General features: G+C 39.2%; 1 protein-coding gene across 1 annotated transcript in view; it reads left to right on the top strand.

Annotated features, from left to right (window-relative positions):
• The window catches only part of LOC124802835 (1-phosphatidylinositol 4,5-bisphosphate phosphodiesterase classes I and II), a 390,603-nt gene that overhangs the window by 149,445 nt on the left and 215,386 nt on the right, over window positions 1-25,772 (top strand). The window contains exons 5-9 of the mRNA XM_047263846.1: window positions 4,495-4,628; window positions 4,729-4,813; window positions 4,934-5,034; window positions 5,122-5,291; window positions 17,099-17,245. Of these exons, the coding sequence (XP_047119802.1) occupies window positions 4,495-4,628; window positions 4,729-4,813; window positions 4,934-5,034; window positions 5,122-5,291; window positions 17,099-17,245 (637 nt within the window). The remainder of the gene's footprint in view (window positions 1-4,494; window positions 4,629-4,728; window positions 4,814-4,933; window positions 5,035-5,121; window positions 5,292-17,098; window positions 17,246-25,772) is intronic.

Below are 25,772 nucleotides of genomic sequence, written 5' to 3'. Positions count from 1 at the left end.
TCTGCTGTTCTTAATATATATTAATGACTTGCCATTCTATATTCATGAAGATGCAAAGCTGGTACTTTTTGCTGATGATACAAGTATAGCTGTCACACCCAACAGACAAGAATTAACTGATGAAATTGTAAACGATGTTTTTCAGAAAATCATTAAGTGGTTCTCTGCAAATAGGCTCTCATTAAACTTTGACGAAACACAGTATATACAGTTCCACACAGTAAATGGAATGACACCACAAATAAATACAGACTTTGATCAGAAATTGGTAGCTAAGGTAGAATATTCAAAATTTCTAGGTGTATTCATTGATGAGGGGTTGAACTGGAAAAAACACACTGAAGATCTGCTGAAACGTTTGAGTTCAGCTACTTATGCTGTTAGGGTCATTGCAAATTTTGGTGATATACATCTCAGTAAATTAGCTTACCATGCCTATTTTCATTCTCTGCTTTCGTATGGCATCATATTCTGGGGTAACTCATCATTGAGTAAAAGTGTGTTCATTGAACAAAAGCGTGTAATCAGAATAATTGCTGGAGCTCATCCTCACTGTAGCCTAACAATATATACAGGGTGAGTCACCTAACATTACCGCTGGATATATTTCATAAACCACATCAAATACTGACGAATGGATTCCACAGACCGAACGTGAGGAGAGGGGCTAGTGTAATTGGTTAATACAAACCATTAAAAAATGCACGGAAGTATGTTTTGTACACTGACCTACATTTTTTTAAATGGAACCCCGTTAGCTTTGTTAGCACATCTGAACATATAAACAAATATGCCATCAGTACCGTTCGTTGCATTGTAAAATGTTAATTAATCCGGAGAAATTGTAACCTAATGTTGACGCTTGAGTACCACTCCTCCGCTGTTCGATCAACTGTATCGGAGAGCACCGAATTATGTAGGGATCCAAAGGGAACGGTGATGGACCTTAGGTACAGAAGAGACTGGAACAGCACATTACGTCCACATGCTAACACCTTTTTATTGGTCTTTTTCACTGACGCATTGGTCTTTTTCACTGACGCACATGTACATTACCATGAGGGTTGATGTACACGTAAACAAGTGGTTTCCGTTTTCAATTACGGAGTGGAATAGAGTGTGTCCCAACATGTCAGGCCAATAGATGTTCAATGTGGTGGCCATCATTTGCTGCACACAATTGCAATCTCTGGCGTAATGAATGTTGAACACGCCGCAGTACATCTGGTGTAATGTCGCCGCAGGCTGCCACGATACGTTGTTGCATATCCTCTGGGGTTGTAGGCACATCACGGTACACATTCTCCTTTAACGTACCCCACAGAAAGAAGTCCAGAGGTGTAAGATCAGGAGAACGGGCTGGCCAATTTATGCGTCCTCCACGTCCTGTGAAACGCCCGTCGAACATCCTGTCAAGGGTCAGCCTAGTGTTAATTGCGGAATGTGCAGGTGCACCGTCATGCTGATACCACATACGTCGACGCGTTTCCAGTGGGACATTTTCGAGCGACGTTGGCTGATCATTCTGTAGAAACGCGATGTATGTTGCAGCTGTTTGGGCCTCTGCAATGAAGTGAGGACCAATGAGGTGGTCGCCAATGATTCCGCACCATACATTTACAGTCCACGGTCGCTGTCGCTCTACCTGTCTGAGCCAGCGAGGATTATCCACGGACCAGTAATGCATGTTCTGTAGATTCACTGCCCTGTGGTTTGTGAAACACGCTTCATCGGTAAACAGGTAGAGCTGCAACCCATTCTCTGTCAATGTCCATTGACAGAATTGCACTTGATGATTAAAGTCATCACCATGTAATTGCTGATGTAGCGACACATGAAACGGGTGAAAGCGGTGACGATGCAGTATGCGCATGACACTACTTTGACTCAGTCCACTGGCTCTCTCAATGTCCCGTGTACTCATGTGTGGGTTCATGGCAACAGCAGCTAACACACGAACTGCACCCGCTTCTCCTGTGACGGGCCTGTTACGGACCCGTTTGCGTGCTACGACCATACCTGTTGCATACAGTTGGCGGTAGATGTTTTGCAATGTGCGGCACGTTGCATGCTCTCTGTCCAGGTACCGTTCTGCATACACCCTGCAGGCTTCAGCTGCATTTCGTCGACACTTGCCATAGATAGGTATCATCTCCGCCTTTTCAGAGTTCGAATACACCATGGTCACAGTTCCTACAACACTACACTATCACAGACGTCTGGTAACACGGTGTACTACAGTTGGTCTGCGTGCAAAGACGAATGCAGAATAACAATAGCAGCAAGCGCTACATGCGGACACTGCAACAGCTAGACCAAACCACAACAGTGTACTACAGCCACACTCGTAAACACGGTCGTCATCGTAAACATGTCCCTGCAGATGCTGCTCACCGAGCGTGGCCCGTGTTTGTTACAACACGCAACTGAACATCGGAGGTTTCAAGTGTCAACTTTAGGTTACAATATCTCCGGATGTAATTAACATTTTACAATGCAACAAATGGCACTGATTACGTATTTGTTTATATGTTCAGATGTGCTAACAAAACTAACAGGGTTCCATTTAAAAAAATGGAGGTTTGTGTTAAAAAACATACTTCCATGCATTTTTGCATGGTTTGTATTAAACAATTACACTAGCCCCTCTCCTCACGTTCGGTCTGTGAAATCGGTTCGTCAGTATTTGATGTTGTTTACGAAATATATCCAGTGGTAACGTTAGGTTAGTCACCCTGTATATTCACTTATGAAATTTGTTATTAACAATCCGAACGAATTCAAAAGTATAGCAGTGTACATGGCTACAACACTAGGAGAAGGGATGATCTTCACTACTTAAGGTTAAATGTAACTTTGGCTTAGAAGGGGGTAAATTATGCTGCCACAAAAGTCTTTGTCACTTACCTAATAGCATCGAAAGTCTTACAGATAGCCATATAGCATTTAAAAGGAAACTAAAAGAATTTCTGAATGGCAACTCCTTCTGCTCATTAGATGAATTTTTGGATATAGTAAGTGGGTGATTTCCTCACCCCCCCCCCCCCCCCCCCCCCCCAACCACCAAAAAAAATTAAGTGTAATGTAATATTTTGTGTAATGTAATATCTTGTATTGACACTTTTTATTAACCTGACATGTTCCACATCATTACGAAGTGTTGTATTCATGATCTATGGAACAAGTACTAATCTCTAATAAAATTGAATTCTGTTCTTGTGTTATTTTGACATAACACAGCTACAGTTTCAAAATAGGTGGTGGCAACCAAAGGTTGGTGTAGCAGGAACAAAATTTTTGAGCAAGTTGTTTATTTCAAGATAAAATCAATAAGCCTTAATTGAGTGTAGGTGGAATTACAGTCCATGGACTATATGATATTGTGCAAAAAGCAACCAGACCAATCAAGAAAAAATAAAAGTTGACAATTATAACTGATAAAAATGAAACAATTCACCATCCACCTATTTCGTTCACTTTTAAAGTACTAAAGAAAAATCTTGATATCATCTTCCAAAAATTAGTATTTATTTGTTCATTACTTATTTCTTGAGGAGTAACGACCACTCTTATGTTTAGTGCAGAATATATTGTTCTTTTATTCCTGCACTCAGTGGCTGTTCTTCATTGACATCCATGAACTTGACATCATTTTATTTGTTTCCATGTGTTCTCATGGCATCACCAGCATTTAGCATGTAATTAATCAGACTTTTAGAATCAGAATGGAAGAATTCTGAAGTTTTCCACCACAGAAGTATACAGTTAGTTAGGAAGAAACAGTAGTACCATGATCATCACAAATATATTTATGTGAGGAGAATCGATATTTATTTACTGCTTATCCAGAAGTGCCACAACATAATTTGTTGTCAAACACAATCACTGAGCCATAGTGACTGTATGAGTCCCATGTTCTAGTGACTGTTATGTCACAGACTTGTGAGCTATCCAAATAATTTCATGACCATTCATCCAGCACCAGAAGATTCATAAGACACTCTTTAACATTAAACTTTACTGAGTGTTCTCACAAGAGAGTCTTCTGTAAATAATATAAAGGTTGTGTGTTACAATTGTTGAAGCACTTACAGGAAGAGAAAAGCTAAGCTACAAATCAGAAAGCCAATAATCACAACTATTAGAAATGAAATGTGAGGCCCTTAGTGAATAATTTTCATTATAGCATTTACTGTTTCATTTATTAAAATTGTAGGTATAAGCAGAAGAAGTGCTGAGTAGGTTTTAGTCTGATAATATTATCTGCCTCAAGCACACCACATGCTGGTGGCAGGTAATTCCATATGTAATGCTAGAAAGTGCCGTCTACGTTATAAATTCTTTTATTTTATTGTATTTATGTTCATGTCTTTAGCCAAACATATAGCAAATCATAATATGTACATTCGTGTGGCATAGCACTGTTGCCCGTCGACCTCCTCAGTTGTTGCTCTGTGAATTTTTCATATTAATGTGTGTTCTCTTGTGTTTCAGTTATGGACTGAAGAAATTCTGAAAATAGCGTACAATATGCTTCAGCTTAATAGCTCAACATTGAGATTTTTGAAGAAAGTTCATTCTAGACTTACACTATTGACAGACAAAACTGGAAAAATTCCCATTAAAAAGTATGTTAGTGTATTTTGAAATTATGGGTGAGAGAGAGGAAAGAATTTTACAATATAATCCACCTTGTCAGTCTTTTGATCTCTTTATTTGTGTTTTCAGTGTTATAAAAATATTTACACAAAACAAGGAAGATCGAAAGAGAGTTGAAAAAGCTCTGGATATATCTGGGTTTCCATCAGGGAAGGTGAGGATCTAGAGTTTCATACTTTGTTATGCACCTTCTGAAATGAATATAAATTATTTACCTTGCTTAAATGCATTTTACATTGCGACTGAATTAATGTCATGCAAAAAAATCTTTCAGAATGATGCTTTAAGTCTACAGAAATTCCAATTTGAGGACTTCTTCAACTTCTACAAAAATCTGACACAGAGAACTGAAGTAGAAAAAATATTTGAGGAACTGTAAGTACAGTTCCATCTGATGTGAGATTGACATTAATAAGGATGATTCTGAAGTAAAACTGAAGCTACCTACCATGTTAATTTCAGCTGTGGCACACAGAAGAGAAGATTTATGACAGCAGCACAGTTTGTGGAGTTCCTCAATAAGACTCAGAGAGATCCGAGACTGAATGAAATACTCTACCCTTATGCAAACACATCTAGAGCTAAGGATCTTATTCAGCAGTATGAGCCCAATAAGTACAATGCCCAACGTGGTATGTTATTCATTTCATTTCATTTATTATCATCCTTTTCATCATTTACATGATGTAGGAATTGTCATAATACTGTCCAGAATATGCACAGCAGAATATTACAAATTTCTATCACACACACAAAATTAACATTATGTTGAAAAGTAAAACATTGAATTAAAACACATAAAATTAACATTATATAATATGTTGAAAAATAAAACATTGAATTAATGTGTTGTTTTTTTACATGCTCCTTTAACATGTACCGTATGTGATGGATTTATATATATTTAGTACATTTTGGAAAACACATATTACACATAATTTTAGAGTTAAAAAGAGTATAAATGAGACATAGAGCTGACAATGAGAACATGATATTAACAATACAACTATCTGTTAGTTATTTAAGGATTCAAAATATTCCTCTATGCTATAAAAACATTTATTTATCATAAACTTTTTTAATTCTGACTTAAATTTTCCTTCATCTTCTGTTCCCCTGATGCAGAGTGGCAGAGCATTATAAAGTTTTATTCCATAGTGGCTTACATGTTTTTGAGTTTTTGTTTTTCTTGTTCTTTCTACATGCAGATTCTTACAGATACGTGTATTGTAGTCATGAAGATCTGAATTTACACGTAAACTACTCAAGTGTGTTCTTGTATGCAGTATGCTTTTTAATATGTACAAAGATAGTACTGTAAGTATGTTTAGCTGCATGAACAAGGGCTTACAGTGTGTTTGTGGGGAGCTGTGTGTAATAATTCTAATGGCCCTTTTCTGTAATTTAAAAACGTCTCTCAAGTGACATTTAGTTGCACCCCAGAATGTTATTCCATAGGATATAATAGAATCGAAATAAGCCATATACACTAATTTTGTACATTCTGCACTGCAAACTCTAGGAATTACTCTCAGTGCAAAACATGCTGAATTGAGTTTCTTGGATATGTATGTGACATGGTCTTTCCAGCTCAAGTGCTGATCAATGTACATGCTCAAAAATTTTGTAGACCAGACTTTCTCTATTTCATGGGCACTCAGTGATAAACGGTGATCGTCCTTCTCATTTACTTTACCATACTCTATGTAATCTGTTTCATTTAAATTGAGTGTTAACTTATTTGCGTAAAACCACTGTTGCTCACTCTTCAGGATCTTTTCAGCTGTTGTGAAAAAGGATTTGCTGTCATCACTTATAATTATGCTTGTATCATCTGCAAATAACATAATTTTTGATGATCTGTTGTGCCTTTCAATGTAATTTATATAGATTAGGAATAATAGGGGGCCAAGAACACTACCCTGAGAGACACCTATTGCCACTTTCTTAGCATCAGAAACCCACTTTATTTTTTGCTTATTCTGAGATGAGGTGAGCTCCACAACCTGAGTTCTATCTTGGAGATAGGATTCAAACCATTTCCTCCCAATTCCTCTGATGCCTATTGCCTCCAGTTTGTCAAGGAGAATTTGATTATGTACTACTGTATCAAAGGCCTTGGAAAGATCTAGGATGATTCCTACCACACATTTGTTTTTGTCTAAATTTCTAATCATTTCTTCTGTATAGGCCTGTATAGCTGTTTCTGTGCTGTAACCTGTACGAAAACCGTGTTGATTACAATTTAGAAGATTGAAGGTGTCAAGGTAGCTTATGAGTCTAATTTTCATCAGTTTTTCAAAAATTTTTGATAAAGATGGAAGGAGGGATATAGGTCTATAGTTTTCTATCCCCATTTTTTAATAATGGTTTAACCTTAGAAATTTTCAGCCTTTGGGGCAACACACCTTCACTGAATGATAAATTGGCAATATGTTCCAGTGGTTCCAAGATCTGTGTGGAGACTTTTTTTATTATTGTCACTGGCACTTCGTCCAGTCCTGCAGTCATTTTGGGTTTCATACTGTTAATTACTTCCAGTATTTCATATTTATTAGTGGAACTTATTGTCATGCTATTGACTACTTTTGGAGCTGTTGTTTTCTCTCCATTGGTAAAGCTCTTGCTTAATTTATTAGGTACACTTAGGAAGTAATTGTTAATGTAATTGGGCAAGACTTCCTTCTTTATTTCAATGTTACCACTAGATTTAAGTACAATATCCTGGTCTGTAGAGCTTTTTCCTATTTCTCTTTTAACAATTTCCCATGCGGTCCTTGATTTATTGTCTGACTTCCTTATTAGTCTATTGTTACTTAATATTTTTGCTAGATTAATCACCCTTCTATATACCTTTTTGTAGTTACTAACATGTTTTTTGAAATTAGAGTCAGTATTGGTTTTCATTTCAGAGTTTAGTCTTTTCATAGTCTTGGAAGAGCTTTTAATGCCAGACGTGATCCAAGAATTTGTGTGTCTATGGCTAGATGAGTTGATTTTAACTAATCTTTTTGGAAAGCACATTTCAAAATTTGTCATGAAAAGATAGGAGAAAACATTGTATGCAGCATCTGTATCAGTTTGTGACAATGCTTCTGCCCAAGGTTGGTTAGTCAGTGTGATACCAAATTGGTTGCAGCTTTCGGGAGAAAAAAATTCTCTTATACATATGATGTACTGTTTTTGCATGTATTGGAACTGTGAGCACTTTAATAATAAGTGCGTTATGATCAGATATTCCTAGGTCAATATTCAAAACTTCTGTATCTGGGATTTCTATATTTGAAAATATATTATCTATAAGACTTTCTGAAATGTTTGTTACACTTGTAGGACTGTTTATATTAGAATATAGGTTGAAACTGTGTAGAATATTGAGGAATTTAATTTTAAATGGACTATCTACCAACATATTGACATTTAAGTCCCCACATAGAATTATTGATGACTTCTCATCATGTATTATGCTCAGTAGTTCTTCAATCTTATTTTAAAAAATTTCTGCGTCTCCACATGGTGATCTGACATGACTGTTATTTTCCTATTTTTTACATTCATTTGCACTGCTGTTGCCTCAAAATGTTTTTCTATTCTCAGGAGTTCAGCTTCAGGCCTGTTTTTCACTTTAATATCTGATTTCACATAAATGCAGACACCCCCATTCTTGGCTTCCTTCCTAGAAAAGTGGCTAACCAAGGTATATGGGGAAACATTAATGTTTTCTAATTCATAATTTTTGCACCAATGCTCTTGAATACAAATACAATCAACACAATATTCACTGGCCTCAATCTCGAGATCTAGAATTTTATTTTTGAGACACTGTATATTAAGGCTAAGTAATTTTAAGCTGTTTGCAACTCGGTTGAGAGGAACTCTCACTTGTAAATTCTGGTGTCAACGGTTTCTTCGTGTTGGGGCTGGGTGCCAAAAATCCTTTAGGGACATTGGTTTCCTGCATCTTGTCTTTCTTTCTTCTGGATGTGCTGCAACCTTTGAAGCTGGAATTCCAGTTGTATCTGATGACTCGCTGGCCGTAAGCACATTTCTTGCTAATGATGCCGCTGTATAGTCTGTAGCTGCTTCTGATACTGTTGGAGCTGTTGAGGAGGCTTCATTTGCATCAGATACTTTTGTGGCAAGTGAAGATTCTGGATCTGTTGCTGGTGAATCAGCTTCATTTTTATGTTGGAGAATTTCAATTGCTGTGATGGGTGGTGGTAGTTGTACAGTAGGGCAATTCTTGTCTTCAACTGCTAACACTGCATTAAGTATTTCTCGACTAATGAATGCTTTTCCAAGTTTATTTCTGTGTAGCCCATGCCTGGTAAAGTGACTTCTTTCTGAAGATGGTACATTCACATATGTGGCATTTGGGAAGCTTCGGCATATTTTTTCAAATTCTCTATTAGTAATAGCGATTTCTTTGTTGATACAAGATTTTTCCATCAGATCATATCTTTGTGGTATACGTGCAAAATAGAAGTTCACATTTGTAATTTTCTGTAGTGTGCTTCTTAGCACTCTTGTGGCGAGTTTACCCTCATTCCTATAAACGCCATTAGCATCCCCGATTATCAAACAATTTCTTCCAGGCTCCAAAAAGTGTTCACAGTTTTTTTAGAATTTCATTCATGGGAGTGCCTGGTTTTGTTATTCCACTAACCTTAAATATAGTTTGCATGTTACACATGATACCAACTAGGCCCTTTCCATGACTGTCGGAGAGCATGCAAGTATCTTCTTTGTTCTTCTTACTTGAGGTTGGCATATTCTCATGACATGTATGTTCCCTGCTAATTATAGTACCGGTATTTCCTTGCTTGTTATTACGAGACTTCATACTTGACTGGTTTTTAATCTCTGCATTTAGTGAAAGTACTTCGTTTCTTTCACTATTTTCACATCTTTTAGGCTCATCGCAATCAGTGCACTTCATGTCATCTTGTTTTTTTTAGAGAACCATTGTTGTTCAATGTATTAGTTTAATGAATAGTGGCAGGAAAATGTGCTGTGCATAACAAAAATAATTGGCAGTGATACAGAGAAACATATGGTCAGATGAAGCCATATTATATGTCATTTTGGTTTCACAAATAATTAACAAGAGGCCCCTTTTCCTTTATTAAAGATGCTGTGCTTTTTATGACTTTTCTTGAAAATTGTGATTATACACTAATCCACACATGGACTGTCCCTAATGGGTAACTGTCAGCTCACCAACGCAAATGACACTTTTTTTTCAACTTTAGTGACAATTTGTACGTGTGAAAACTGTGTTGAAATCCATGTTAAACTAATAATTTTATGTAGCTCAATGGCCTTGTGGAAGTCTTTTCAACTAATGCCACTTTGGCAACTCGTGTGTCTCCAATTACCCTAGGTATACAACCAAGAAAAGGAGACCCACATTTTAAAGTGGAATTCGAACCCTGCGTCATTCCTGGAGTCTCCTCACATCATTGAGAGGTGAAGGCTAGATTAAAAGTGGATTGGAAACTTGCATGTTCAGATGCGGATTTGATCCTATGACCTTTTGGTTTCTAGGTGCACAATTTTCTAGTGGAAGGGATGACAGCTGTGAGAATGAAGGTACTTTTGATGGTTGGTTGGTGTAGTGTGGATGAAGCCATTAGAGAGGAGGTTAGCATCTAGAAACATGGCACACTGGGTTGAGGAGAATCAGGTGAAGTGGAAGGTGTTGTGGTTGCGAAAGAATGAGGGTAGAGTATCTTGGACCCAATTCCAGATCATGAAGATATCATTAACGAATCTGAACCAGACCAGAGGTTTGGGGTTTTGGGTTGCTAGGAAAGTTACCTTTAGATGGCTCATAAACAGGTTGGCATAGGAAAGTGCCATGTGGGTGCGCATGGCTGTGCCACAAATTTATTTGTATACTTTTCCTTCAAAGGAGAAGGAGTTACGTGTTAGGATAAAGTTAGTTTGGCATATGAGGAATGAGGTAGTGGGACTGGAGTCCGAAGGGTGTTGGGATAAGTTGTATTCAATTGCAGCAATACCATTGGTAACAAGCAGTGTGTATATGCCCAAGATACCAGGGAATCTGGAAGAACCTGAGAATTTTTTCATCCACAAGAAATTCAGTAAAAACCTAGGGATGTTTTAGGATTCCAGGAACTTTAAATTTTTTAGCAATCAGGAGTGGGGCTGTAAATGGGGATGGATAGCAGGATATGGGTGGGAGAGAGACAAGAGAGCTGTTAGGTGGGGCACCCTGTGACACACTACAACCCACCTACTACATGCTCCCCAAAATTCGCAAACCCAACAATCCTGGCTGCCCCAGTGTAGCTGGTTATTATGCCCCAACTGAAAGGATTTTGGCCTTCATTGACCAACGCATCCAACCAATTGCCCATAATCTAGCCTCCCACATCAAACATACAAATCACTTCCTTTACCGACTTTCCAACTCTTTACCTCCTGGTTCCCTACTGTTCACTATTTACACCACATCCCTATACACCAAATTCCCTCACTCAGGGTGTATATGTGGACGAGGGAAGAAGAAGAAGAAGAAGATTTCCTGGTTAAAAATGTGCTTTTTCTTGGGCGAAAATACACTTTTTGCCTTGTGAAAATACACTATACCCCTGTTGAAAGTACATTTTTTCTGTGTTAAATGACAATATCCTTTCCCTCAGAGCTGTATAACTTATCAATCCTTTGAGTGATAGAGATTTTATACACCGGCATAGAGCTTCCCAGCTCTTTAGTAAACGAAATCCAGCAAAAAATAATGCATGCTGCAAACATCTTCGATGCGTGGCAACATTTTCATGACACATTCTCAAATTATAAAAGTATAAACATGAATTCCACCAAATACAGCACTGAAATTGAGATTGTGATGTGCTTTTGAAAGCCAATTGTAGCTCATGTCGTGATCTTGCCAGCCAATACCAGCAGACAGAGCATAGCACATGTGAGGTAGTCAGCCAATAACAATATCACACAAATAGGTAAAGTTAATGGTTTAAACTAATATACAAAAAGTATAGCTACAAGAAAAGCTAAGCTTTCCCACATATTACGGGCTGTCAATCCCCTCTCACCCTGAGCGGGTGTGGTTAGGCAGGACCCTAAGAGCACAGGTTAAATTGCAGCAGCTGAGTATTTCTGACAAGCACGATTATAAATTTCACTTCTGTGCATCAAAAATTTCATGAGCCATCTGGCTGAATACAACCATGTTCTGTCCAGCACTTTGACTTTCCTACAGAAAAGTCAGTCATGTGTCAAATTGCTCAGGAACTTACTTTCCACTTTGTTTTGAAGGATAATTATACTTCTTGCCACTTTTATTGCTTAATTTGTAATCTATGAAAGAACAAAAAGAAATATGAAAAACTAATCTTGAAACTTCGCCTCTTTTTGCATGTGTCAGCAAAATTTTAGATAATGGCATGAATTGGCTGGTCTTCTGGGCCTGAAATTATTCAAAATGGGAAGTCCTCAGTGTTAAGTTTTGAATGAGAGTCTAACATTTCATGATTTAAGAAATTCATCACATATTTTCACACATAACATAATTCATTTCGCACACAAAAAAATTTACTTTGAAAGTAACACTTATCAAAACACCATTCGCACTATTTTCCTGCAACCTGTTCAAAATGTAAACAGCTGTGACATCATGCTCATTTCAATAAGGCCCACAGGAATGATGCATCAAAAGCATTTTGTTGTTACAAAGTATTGCACAGTCTTTGACACATTTTGATGTTGGCAGATGCTTGGGTATTCAATGGGTTTACTTGTTGTAAATGGTGGATTTTCTTTGCAACTAAACTTGCCATCCAGTTGGAGCTGCAAGTGGCTGAGGTCATTTGTGCATTAAGTGCACTTGCTTGTGTGTTTCCTTTGCTGAAGAAGGATCTGACCAAAAGATGTAATGTGTAACTGTGTTGTTTCGTTGTGCCTTTCCGCAACTCAATGAGTCATCTCTACACTGAGTAGCAATCTATCCTTTGCTAATAATGTTGATATTCCAACCTGGCATTTCCGAAAGATCTTTTCAGCATCATTTGAAAATGCTGATCATCTCTGTGGAATGGCTGTTTCGGGTGTATAACTCACCATTCGTGAAGGAACAGTCATGTCTAGGTTGATGATGTGTCTGTTTCAAAAATGATGCTTAGCTTGTATTTATAGAAACTGTTCTGAATGGAATTGAATATCACTTGATGGAGAGTAAGCTGTCTTTTATATAATTTCCTAGAAGGTGGGTGAACTATTCAAACCACCAAAGGCACTAGTGATGCAGAGACCAATGTAGTTTTTCTGGAAGGATTACATACATGACCAATGAGGAATTAATAACATTTACTTTTTTTTTCTTTGAAGATGTTTTAAAATTGCAACATCTGGAAAGAATGACCTGAATGAATCTCAGAGGATATACTAGATGTAAATGATTAAGATTGCAGAGAAACAATGTACATGCTGACCCAGGCACTTTTAAGTCAGTGCAAGGATTAACAAAGTGGCAAACTCTTTTAATGAAGAGCTACCAAATGATGTGAAAATGTGAAAGTGGATGCCAATACCTCACTAACATCAAAGAGGACAATATAAGCATGTGAGTCTCTGTGAATGGGACTTAATGATCTCTCTCTCAGGAATGTGTTTGTCATTCCTTGGTGTTTTGGCTTGTAGATGACATGCTATTATAACAGTGATATCTGTGTGTGTGTGTGTGTGTATGTGTGTGTGTGTGTGTGTGTGTGGCACGCGCGCGCACAGTCTGTACGGCACTGTACTGAGGAAGTGATCTAGTCCTAGGTATTGCCTCTCCTTGTGCAACTATGCATTTTTCAGGCAGGACAGTACCTGAAAATGTGAATCAGTTAATTATGGGTGCACCTGTTTCCATGAAATGAACATTTGTGTGACAATTGTTACTTATGAAATATGTCTGGGATGGGGTTAGTTAGTTGCTTGTTCATGACTATGCTACAGTAAGCACTGTTGATGCTTTGTGGATTCACATGCAAATAGCTTGAAGAGAAATATCCCACAAACATTTGCTGGCTGGTGTGATTCCATGCAACAACATTTAAAGACTGTAATGCTGCACAAGGGTTAAATGGTAGTGGACATACATCTGCATTGGGAATGAAAAATATTATGTTAATAGATTTAATTATTTTACAAAATCAAATAGAGGTAATGCGGGAGTAGATTTAATAATGAATAGGAAAATAGGAATGCGGGTAAGCTACTACAAACAGCATAGTGAACACATTATTGTGGCCAAGATAGATACGAAGCCCACGCCTACCACAGTGGTACGAGTTTATATGCCAACTAGCTCTGCAGATGGCGAAGAGATTAATGAAATGTATGATGAGATAAAAGAAATTATTCAGATAGTGAAGGGAGACGAAAATTTAATTGTCATAGGTGACTGGAAAAGGGAGAGAAGGAAATGTAGTAGGTGAATATGGATTGGGGGGAAGAAACGAAAGAGGAAGCCGCCTGGTAGAATTTTACACAGAGCATAACTTAATCATAGCTAACACTTGGTTCAAGAACCATAAAAGAAGGTTGTATACATGGAAGAAGCCTGGAGATACTGGAAGGTGTCAGACAGATAATATAATGGTAAGACAGATATTTAGGGACTAGGTTTTAAATTGTAAGACATTTCCAGGGGCAGATGTGGACTCTGACCACAATCTATTGGTTATGAACTGTAGATTAAAACTGAAGAAACTGCAAAAAAGTGGGAAATTGAGGAGATGGGACCTGGATAAACTGAAAGAACCAGAGGTTGCAGAGAGCTTCAGGGAGAGCATTAGGGAACGATTGACAAGAATGGAGGAAATAAATACAGTAGAAGAAGAATGGGTAGCTTTGAGAGATGAAATAGAGAAGGTAGCAGAGGATCAAATAGGTAAAAAGACGAGGGCTAATAGAAATCCTTGGGTAACAGAAGATATATAGAATTTAATTGATAAAAGGAGAAAATATAAAAATGCAGTAAATGAAGCAGACAAAAAGGAATACAAATGTCTCAAAAGTGAGATCGACAGGAAGACCAAAATGACTGAGCAGGGATGGCTAGAGGACAAATGTAAGGATGTAGAGGCACATATCACTAGGGGTAAGATAGATATTGCCTACAGGAAAATTAACGAGACCTTTCGAGAAAAGAGAACCACTTGCATGAATATCAAGAGCTCAGATGGAAACCCAATTCTAAGCAAAGGAGGGAAATCAGAAAGGTGGAAGTAGTATATAGAGGGTCTATACAAGGGTGATGTTCTTGAGGACAATATTATAGAAATGAAAGAGAATGTAGATGAAGATGAAATAGGAGATATGATACTATGTCAAGAGTTTGACAGGGCACTGAAAGACCTAAGTCGAAACAAGGCTTCAGGAGTAGACAACATTCCATTAGAACTACTGACAGCCTTGGGAGAGCCAGGCGTAACAAAACTCTACCATCTGGTGAGCAAGATGTATGAGACAGGCGAAATACCGTCAGACTTCAAGAAGAATATAATAATTCCAATCCCAAAGAAAACAGGTGTTGACAGATGTGAAAATTATCGAACTATCAGTTTAATAAGCCACTGCTGCAAAATACTAACATGAATTCTTTACAGACAAATGGAAAAACTGGCTGAAGCCGACCTCGGGGAAGATCAATTTGGATTCTGTAGAAATGTTGGAACATGTGAGGCAATACTGACCCTACGACTTATCTTAGAAAATAAGTGAAGGAAAGGCAAACCTACATTTCTAGCATTTGTAGACTTAGAGAAAGCTTTTGACAATGTTGACTGGAATACTCTCTTTCAAATTATAATGTTGGCAGGGGTAAAATACAAGGAGCGAAAGGCTATTTACAATTTGTACAGAGAGCAGATGGCAGTTATAAGAGTCGAGGGACATGAAAGAGTAGCAGTGGTTGGGAAGGGAATGAGACAGGGTTGTAGCCTCTCCTTGATGTTATTCAATCTGTATATTGAGCAAGCAGTAAAGGAAACAAAAGAAAACTTTGGAGTAGGAATTACAATCCATGGAGAGGAAATAAAAACTTTGATGTTCGCCAGTGACATTCTAATTCTGTCAGAGACAGTAAAGGACTTGGAAGAGCAGCTGAACGGAATGGACAGTGTCTTGAAAGGAGGATATAATATGAACATTCAACAAACGCAAAATGAGAATAATGGAATGTAGTCAAATTAAATTGGGTGATGCTGCAGGAATTAGATTAGGAAATGAGACGTTTAAAGTAGTAAATGAGTTTAGCTATTTGGGGAGCAAAATAACTAATGATGGTCAAAGTAGAGAGTATATAAAATGTAGACTGGCAATGGCAAGGAAAGCATTTCTGTAGAAGAGAAATTTGTTAACATCGAGTATAGATTTAATTGTCAGGATGTCGTTTCTGAAAGTATTTGTGTGGAGTGTAGCCATGTATGGAAGTGAAACTTGGACAATAAATAGTTTAGACAAGAAGAGAATAGAAACTTTCGAAATGTGGTGCTACAGAAGAATGCTGAAGATTAGATGGGTAGATCACATAACTAGTGCGGAGGTATTGAATAAAAGTGGAGAGAAGAGAAATTTGTGGCACAACTTGACTAAAAGAAGGGATCGGTACGTAGGGCATATTCTGAGGCATGCAGGGATCACCAATTGGAGGGCAGCGTGGAGGGTAAAAATCGTAGATGGAGACCAAGAGATGAATACACTAAACAGATTCAGAAGGATGTAGGTTGCAGTAGGTACTGGAAGATGAAGAATCTTGCACTGGATAGAGTAGCATGGAGAGCTACATCAAACCAGTCTCTGGACTGAAGACCACAACAACACCAACAACAGTTTTCCTTGCTGCTGCTGAAAGAAGTGTAGATATAGATTTGGATTGATTGCCAATGCTGCTTAAGAATTCATTGTATCTGTAAAAACAAGTCATGGCCATGGCATAACTAAGAACGAATTCTGAAAAATTTTGATGCTGATTTCTTTGTAGTGACCCCTTTAGTTTTCCTGATATCATGATATTATCTTAATTTCCTTCATCATAATTGATGTTTTTAAAAATCCTGCAACTGTGTCATCTGTAATTTAAAAAAATTGCACCTGCTATATTTTTTTTCATCCATAACCTGATGTGTTTTGAATAATTGTTCTGATTGTCAATTGCAAATATTTACATTGGTAAATTATGTGATATTTACATGTCTGTTGTTCTGCCTCTCTCATCCTGCAGTTTGTCTTCTTGTGGTTTTTTGGTACTGTGCCCCCTCCATCCTGTGGAAACCCAAACATTTACAATCACAAATGTAACTGGTGCAATTTTTTTTGTTTAAATCATTTTACTTACCTATGTTCAGTAACACTTAATTTCATTACCTGTAAATGTAAAAATTTTAAGGTTCTTTCTTGTTAACAGGGCAGCTGAGTTTTGATGGATTTTTGCAATATCTAATGAGTGAGGACAACCCGATTATATCAGCTTCAAAACTAGACTTGTCAGATGATATGGACCAACCACTTCCACATTATTTTATCAACTCCTCTCACAATACATACCTGACAGGTGAGTTAAGTGGCAATTAAAATGTAGTTAGTTTGCTGTTGAATTCATAAATAAAGAAGCATGTCACAAATGAAATAATAATCCATTTTTCATTGTTAAAAAGAATTAATATACATTTTTGTCGAAAGGGAGCATTCCATGTAGGGCCCCAGCTGTTTAATAAGCTCCCCACAAGTATAAAGTCTATTTGAAGAAAATATACTCAACTTTGTAAATCTGGATCACTGCTTGCTCTCTGTAAAATAATACCTAGAACAGTAAACGTGCTGATTATGATTAAATGCAACACATGAACTATTCAGTGAAGCAAACTTTATATATACCTGTAGCAATGTATTGTAAACCATAATCTACTCTATGTTAATATTAACATACTTTTTTTTATGTCTGTAGCACACTGTGTGATATCAGATCATATGAGCCAAATAAATAAGTAAAATTTAAAAAATGAACTCAAACAGCTGCTAATGACAAAGAGTTGCGTGATCTAACAAACTTTGTTGGTCTAAAATAGACTGGAAAGAGGATCAGTGATAAGTGAGTCCACCAAATAATTCTGTGTCTAAATTACATTCCAAGAGGAGCATCAAATTAATGTTCTATGAAATCTCTGTTAATATGAAGATATTATTGCTACTTCCTTGAAAGTTTTGAAATTTCTCTTGCTTTAGAAATTTGTTACACCTATATGTAGCAATTTGTGGACATAGGCTGATATCTTTTCACACACACTTTGTCATCACCACTGCTCGGAAACTTGAGACTTGCAAAATGTTTTACAACTGAAGTGTGCACAGAATATGTGAAAGTTCCATATATTTAATTATTGTATGCTTTTGCTTAACTTGCTTCATATTCAATAGATTGAGCAGCTTTGCTATGAGTTCATATTACTGCAACCAAGTATGTAAAATTATTTTGTATGTGCTATAAATTCCGTTTTTATATTGCTGTCATCACATCCACCTTGAAAAATTGCTTTGATATGCTATGACTGTCCATGGAAAGCACACTGCAGTGACGAGAATTCCCTTGCCCAGTATGCTGAAATCTCACTAATGTCTTCACAGACAGGCACAACCCCCCACCCCAAACCTTGTCCACAGACAAATTTCCCTCACCATATCAGCACACACTCCTAATCCTCCTACCATATGAGGAGAAACAGCTGCAAAGGGCATCTGTTCCTTCCTTTAGTATCATTCTGCACCGTAATGGTTTACTGTATCCTCCACTGTGGCTTTGACTATTTATCATCATACATGGAAATGAGAAACATCCTATCCACAATCCTTCCAACACTCTCCTAAAGTGGTATCCCAACACCCACCCAATCTATGCGATATCCTGTTCCATCCTCATGCCACACCCACTCCCAACCCCTAGCTATATGGGTCATACCCATACGGAAGACCCAGTTTACAACCTATCTAATACACTCATCGAGCACATACTACTCCAACCTCATCAAAGGCTTATACTACCCCATTAGAGGCACGGCCAAGTACGAAAGCAGCCATGAAGTGTACCAGCTCTGCTGGAATATATGCACTTCATTTTATGTGTGCCTGATCACCAACCAGGAGTCCACTTGAATGAATGGCTGCTGCCAAACTGTGACCAAAAGCAGAGTTAACCATTCGGTGGTGAACATGCTGCTGAGCCCAGTACACTCAATTGCAGTGGCTGCTTCACAACCTGTGCTATCTAGATCCTTCCCCTCAACACCACCTTTTCTGAACTATGTAAATGGCAACTGTCTTTGCAACACATCTTTTGTCCTCATAACCTGTCTGCCTTGAAACCCTAAATTCACTCATCCTGAATGCACACCCTCTTACCCACAGTCTCCCATTCCTCTGTTCTGTCACACCCCTCCAGATCACTTCTCCTTGTCTTGATCGTCGTGTGTTGCACAAACTCACCGGTGCCGATGTCGTGTCTGTCCTCTGCACTTGTAACCCTTCCCCAACCCTTCCTTTTGCTGACTACCTCCTTTCTCCCCTCTCCAACTCTACCCAACACATTCCCTCACTGCAGCCAACCCACAGAGTCCTGGCATTGTGTATTCAGCCAGCGCGTTGTAGCTGAACGTGTGTGTGTGTGTGTGTGTGTATGTGTGTGTGTGTGTGTGTGTGTGTTCTCTAGCTACATTAGTGATGATGGATTTACATTGAAGTGGAAAATGTTGTTTGTAGTTAGACAATAAGCTCTTATAAATATGTTACTGGACAGAACAAACAACACTAGAGAAAGTATGTGTATCTGATCATGACTTACACAGAGCAGAAGTAATAAATCTATGCAGTTTGACCGTTCCCTCTCTTTCCACCATAAAGAATCAAGGGGCAGTCAAATGAAAATGAGACAGGTGGGGGTAAGTAACCTGTTTATTATTTAAAAAGCAACACCATATCTTTTTAATACATCTATCCCACTTTGAGACAAAATGGTGAGTGCCTTCAAGGAAAAATATTTGCAGTTGCCTTTGGAACCATGATTGTACACAGGGGTGCATCTCTTTGCTTGAAGCAAATCGATAGCCATGAATGTCATCCTTCGTAGCTCCAAAAATATGTAAATTGCATGGGGAGAGATCGGGACTGTATTGATGATGGTGTAAGAGCTTTCATGTGAACTTATGTAGTGTTATCGAAACAACGTCAACAGTATATGGGCAAGCATTATCCTGCAAATGAATGATGCTGTCCCATTTGGACTTCATGGTACACTTCGGTTTTTGCAAAGTGTCCACATACCACTCTGTGTTAATTGTGATGCTGTATTCTAGAAAGTCAATGAGCAGTGGGCTCTTGTAGTCATAGGAAGAAGTTGTCATGACTTTCTTCGAGCTGGCATGCATGGCTTTGGGTTTTCGCAGTGACAGTAAATCCATGTGCATCCATTGTTGACTCTCTCTGCCATCTTTCATCTCCTGACAATATGGGTCAGGAAATGATATTCTTCATCGTGAGATCATTCTAGGTGCTGCAGTGATGTCAACATTCTCCTCTGTCAGGCTATGGGGAACCCTCTGCATATAGATTTTACAGAACTTCAGATGCTCTGTTCTGATGGCACGAGCAGTACCGCATTGATGCCCAACATTAGCTGAATGTCTTCCACTGTCTGCAATTGGCCATTTCTGACAGCAGGATCCACTGCACCAATGACAGCAGGATCCACTGCACCAATGGCAAAAGAAGTAACTGTGAATAACAATAAAAACACTCAAGATTCAATACCCATTAAAATTATCTTAAGATTATAACAAGCATCTTTTGAGACCACTCAGTTTTATTACGATAAGCCACCAGTGTGGTTTGACTCTTAACATGAGCAACTTCCTGAATGTTGGTATTCTGTAATTGTCCATATGCATTGTAAAAATATAATCATTATAAAACTACATATGTGTCTATACTGATGTGAAACTGGAAGTTGCAAATAAAGCACCTTCTTACATCTATGTGGATTTTGGAAACACCTTATCATTCTTGACTTTTTTAATTCTTGTAATTTTTATGATAATTTGAATGGTTATTGAGGTTTGAATGTTTTTTGTTGTTATTCACATCTCTAAGCTGTAGTTGCCCTCCCCAGAAAGTTATTGACACAATGAGCGTGTCCTGGCCGACTGCTGTCTTTCAGTGACATATTGCATTCTTAAAATCATTTACTCCACACAAACACTCATGCACATGACATACTATCTTCAGCCTACACAGATATTTGAGCATTAATTTCACTTCCTGACACTCCTTGCACTGTCAGAAACCACACTACATGTCTCTGTGCCTCTTTCCCGCTCTCCAGAGTGAGGTCAGATGCACAAACAACTCACTGATCTCATCTCAAGCATGTGTAACAGACAAATAGTACAGTGAATGTGCATGTTGTTCATTCCTGATACATCTACATCTACAGCTACATCCATACTCCGCAAGCCACCTGACGGTGTGTGGCGGAGGGTACCTTGAGTACCTCTATTGGTTCTCCCTTCTATTCCAGTCTCGTATTGTTCGTGGAAAGAAGGATTGTCGATATGCCTCTGTGTGGGCTCTAATCTATCTGATTTTATCCTCGTGGTCTCTTCACGAGATATACGTAGGAGGGAGCAATATACTGCTTGACTCCTCGGTGAAGGTATGTTCTTGAAACTTCAACAAAATCCCATATTGAGCTACTGAGCGTCTCTCCTGCAGAGTCTTCCACTGGAGTTTATCTATCATCTCCGTAACGCTCTCGGGATTACTAAATGATCCTGTAATGAAGCGTGCTGCTCTCCATTGGATCTTCTCTATCTCTTCTATCAACCCTATCTGGTATGGATCCCACACTGCTGAGCAGTGTTCAAGCAGTGGGTGAACAAGTGTACTGTAACCTACTTCCTTTGTTTTCAGATTGCATTTCATTAGGATTCTTCCAATGAATCTCAGTCTGGCATCTGCTTTACCGCCGGCCGAAGTGGCCGTGCGGTTAAAGGCGCTACAGTGTGGAACCGCAAGACCGCTACGGTCGCAGGTTCGAGTCCTGCCTCGGGCATGGATGTTTGTGATGTCCTTAGGTTAGTTAGGTTTAACTAGTTCTAAGTTCTAGGTGACTAATGACCTCAGCAGTTGAGTCCCATAGTGCTCAGAGCCATTTGAACCATCTGCTTTACCGACGATCAACTTTATATGATCATTCTATTTTAAATCACTCCTAATGCGTACTCCCAGATAATTTATGGAATTAACTGCTTCCAGTTGCTGACCTGCTATATTGTAGCTAAATGATAAGAGATCTTTCTTTCTATGTATTCACAGCACATTACACTTGTCTACATTGAGATTCAATTGCCATTCCCTGCACCATGCGTCAATTCACTGCAGATCCTCCTGCATTTCAGTACAATTTTCCATTGTTACAACCTCTTGATATACCACAGCATCATCCGCAAAAAGCCTCAGAGAACTTCCGATGTCATCCACAAGGTCATTTATGTATATTGTGAATAGCAACGGTCCTACGACACTCCCCTGCGGCACATCTGAAATCACTCTTACTTCGGAAAACTTCTCTCCAGTGAGAATGACATGCTGTGTTCTGTTATCTAGGAACTCTTCAATCCAATCACACAATTGGTCTGATAGTCAATATGCTCTTACTTTGTTCATTAAACGACTGTGGGGAACTGTATCAAACGCCTTGCGGAAATCAAGAACACGGCATCTACCTGGGAACCCGTGTCTATGGCCCTCTGAGTCTCGTGGACAAATAGCGCGAGCTGGGTTTCACAGGACCGTCTTTTCGTATTCGTAGTTGTAGAATTTTGGAACACGTAATATGTTCGAGTATAATGACTTTTCTGGAGACTAGAAATCTACTCTGTAGGAAAATTTCTTAGGATTTTCTGCCAAGACAGTACATAGAACTTTACTTTAGAATTCATTGAATGCCTCTCGCATAGCCCTCCTCACACTACATTTTGCTTCGCGTAATTTTTGTTTGTCTGCAAGGCTTTGGCTATGTTTATGTTTGCTGTGAAGTTCCCTTTGCTTCTGCAGCAGTTTTCTAACTCGGTTGTTGTACCACAGTGGCTCTTTTTCATCCCTTACGATCTTGCTTGGCACATACTCACCTAACACATATTGTACGATGGTTTTGAACTTTGTCCACTGATCCTCAACACTATCTGTACTTGAGACAAAACTTTTGTGTTGAGCCATCAGGTACTCTGAAATCTGCTTCTTGTCACTTTTGCTAAACATTTCTATTTACGGCTGAAATCATCGATGCAGTAACGGCTTTATGATCGCTGATTCCCTGTTCTGCATTAACTGTTTCAAATAGTTCGGGTCTGTTTGTCACCAGAAGGTCTAACATGTTATCGCCACGAGTCGGTTCTCTGTTTAACTGCTCAAGGTAGTTTTCAGATAAAGCACTTAAAAAAATGTCACTGTTTTTTTCCAAATTATCCCTCAGGTGCTCAGCCACAACAACTGCTGAGCCAGGGGGCCTATAGAGACATCCAATTATCATGTCTGAGCCTGCTTTAACCGTGACCTTCATCCAAATTATTTCACATTTCGGATCTCCGTCAATTTCCTTCGATACTATTGCACTTCTTATCGCTATAAACACGCCTCCCCCTTCACTGCCCAGCCTGTCTCTGCGGTGTACATTTCAATCTGAGTTTAGAATTTCATGTCCCTAGTACTATGTGGGCATTGTGACCGTTTATTAATGAGAGCAGTTCTGAGACCTTTCTATAGACGCTTCTGCAGTTTACTATTAGCAGATTAATATTGTTATTCCCTGTTGCATTTTGCCTACTCCTACCTTGCTGCGTCTCAGGAGGCATCTTGTCGGGCCTAGGGAGGGATTTCTTTAACCTGAAAAACCCACATGTGCACTCCACACTTACTCCGCTACCCTTGTAGCCACTTCCTGCGTGTAGTGCACGCCTGACCTATTCAGGGGGACCCTACATTTCTCCACCCGATAGCGGAGGTCGAGAATTTGCACCCCAAATCTCCAAAGAATCGTCTGAGCCTCTGGTTTAAGCCTTCCACTCGGCTCCAACCCAGAGGACCGCAATCGGTTCTGGGAACGATATTACAAATAGTTAGCTCAGATTCCACCCCGTGAGCAAGGCTTTCCACCTTCACCAACTCCGCCAACCGCCTGTATGAACTGAGGATGACCTCTGAACGCAGACGGCAGGAGTCATTGGTGCTGACATGAGCAACAATTTGCAGTCGGGTGCACCCAGTGCTCTCTATCGCCGCCAGCAGGGCCTCCTCCACATCTCGGATGAGACCCCCCGGCAAGCAGACAGAGTGAACACTGGCCTTCTTCCCCGACCTTTCTGCTAGTTCCCTAAGGGGCTCCATCACCCGCCTAATGTTGGAGCTCCCAATCACTAATAAACCCCTCCCCGCATGTGCCTGCTCGGACTTTGCTGAAGGAGCGGCCACATGTTCACTCACAGGCAGAGCAGGCAACGGCACATGGCCTGCCTCCACATTGACCCTCCGCCTCGTGCGCTGCGAATGCCACTGAACCCACCTCTCCCCTTGGGGAGAGGGTGGCCCAACCGCGCCTGGTACCCGTGAAGATGTCTCGACAGCAGGGACAGTGGGTGAAGCATGTAACACCTGGGGTGTACCATGCGACGCACCAGACTCCCCACTGCCGCTACACTTCGAGGCAGCAGCCTGTAGACGTCTGACCGCGGCCATCAATATGTTCAGCTGTTCGCGAACAGTGGCCAGCTCCTCCTGCACCCGTACACAGCAGTCACACATCCTATCCATCCTAAGAAATCAATTTACTGTAGAGAGTTAATCAACTTTTAACTAGACTGCTAATTCACTAAAGGTGGCTGATAGTTGACTAAACTGTGATTACTAGACACTTCTTGTAGAAAACAATGAAAATAACACTACCTGTCTCTGGACTGTATTCAAAACAAACACTAGCACTACTGGCACTGTGGCTGACTAAAGGGACTCTCTCTGATTGTATCCAAAACAAACACAAAATCTGTGGAACACTATTACTAGCACTCAACAATTAAAGCCTCCTAAAAGCAAAAACATACGGAAGAAGAAGTGACAAGTAAGAAAAATACAGTTAATACTTAAATTAATGTAGCTCGCTGCATAGCAGACGTGACACAGACAGCAGTTACGACGACATAGAGAGCACCTCTATGCACACACCTACCTACACAACCATGTCTGTGCCATACTGTTATATAGCCTTTCTCATTTCCAACAAACCTTATGGGCGTATTATTTATGTATCATATGAGGACAGGAGAAAAAACTAGACAACTATTTACATTATACACAGATGCACACAGTCTCATGATCATAATGGGTGCATAGATATAACTCCAGGTTTAAAATCCAATTTCATTGGGGTAGATGAAAACATGCTCGTTGCACTCAGGGAATTTTAATTAGCTGGTGCTGCATACAGGAAGTATGCTCCTGGCGTTGACTGTTTCATGCCTGTTGCATGTTGAAATGACTGTTTTGCAGACTGATTGCTGTTTGCTAAGATAGTTTTCTGGATCTCAGTTGCTAGGGTTCTGATAATGAAACTTCTGAATGAATTGGTAATATTTTTTTTGTTTTTTTTTAATTATTATTATTCTTGTGTGTACACTCACCAAAGAATGAAATCATCTTATGGATGATGGTGAAATATTAGTAGGAACCAATGCCAGTACATGTTTGTGGGATGAATACACCATGAGATGAGGTACATTGATTGATTGAGCTGTGTGTCAATTATTATTGTGTGAGCACTGTTTAGCATGGTGGGAAAGTAGCACTCTACATCTGAGTGTGAAAGAGTTAAAGCTGATGGTCTGAGGACTACTGCAATGACATCCCAGGCAGCTCCTGTTAACTTGTGGAGGATATTGTTGCAAGCTTCGATTTTAGTTGCCACTTTCGGGAGATGGGTTTTGTATGTTAGTGACTTGTCTAGGGTCACACCTAGGTTTTTTTGGAGTGTTGCAGCATTGGTG

Source organism: Schistocerca piceifrons, chromosome 6 (genome assembly GCF_021461385.2).
Source record: "Schistocerca piceifrons isolate TAMUIC-IGC-003096 chromosome 6, iqSchPice1.1, whole genome shotgun sequence".
NCBI classification, from domain to species: Eukaryota; Metazoa; Arthropoda; class Insecta; order Orthoptera; family Acrididae; genus Schistocerca; species Schistocerca piceifrons.
Note: the sequence above shows the minus strand (reverse complement) of the source record. Positions and strands in the feature narration are given on the sequence as shown.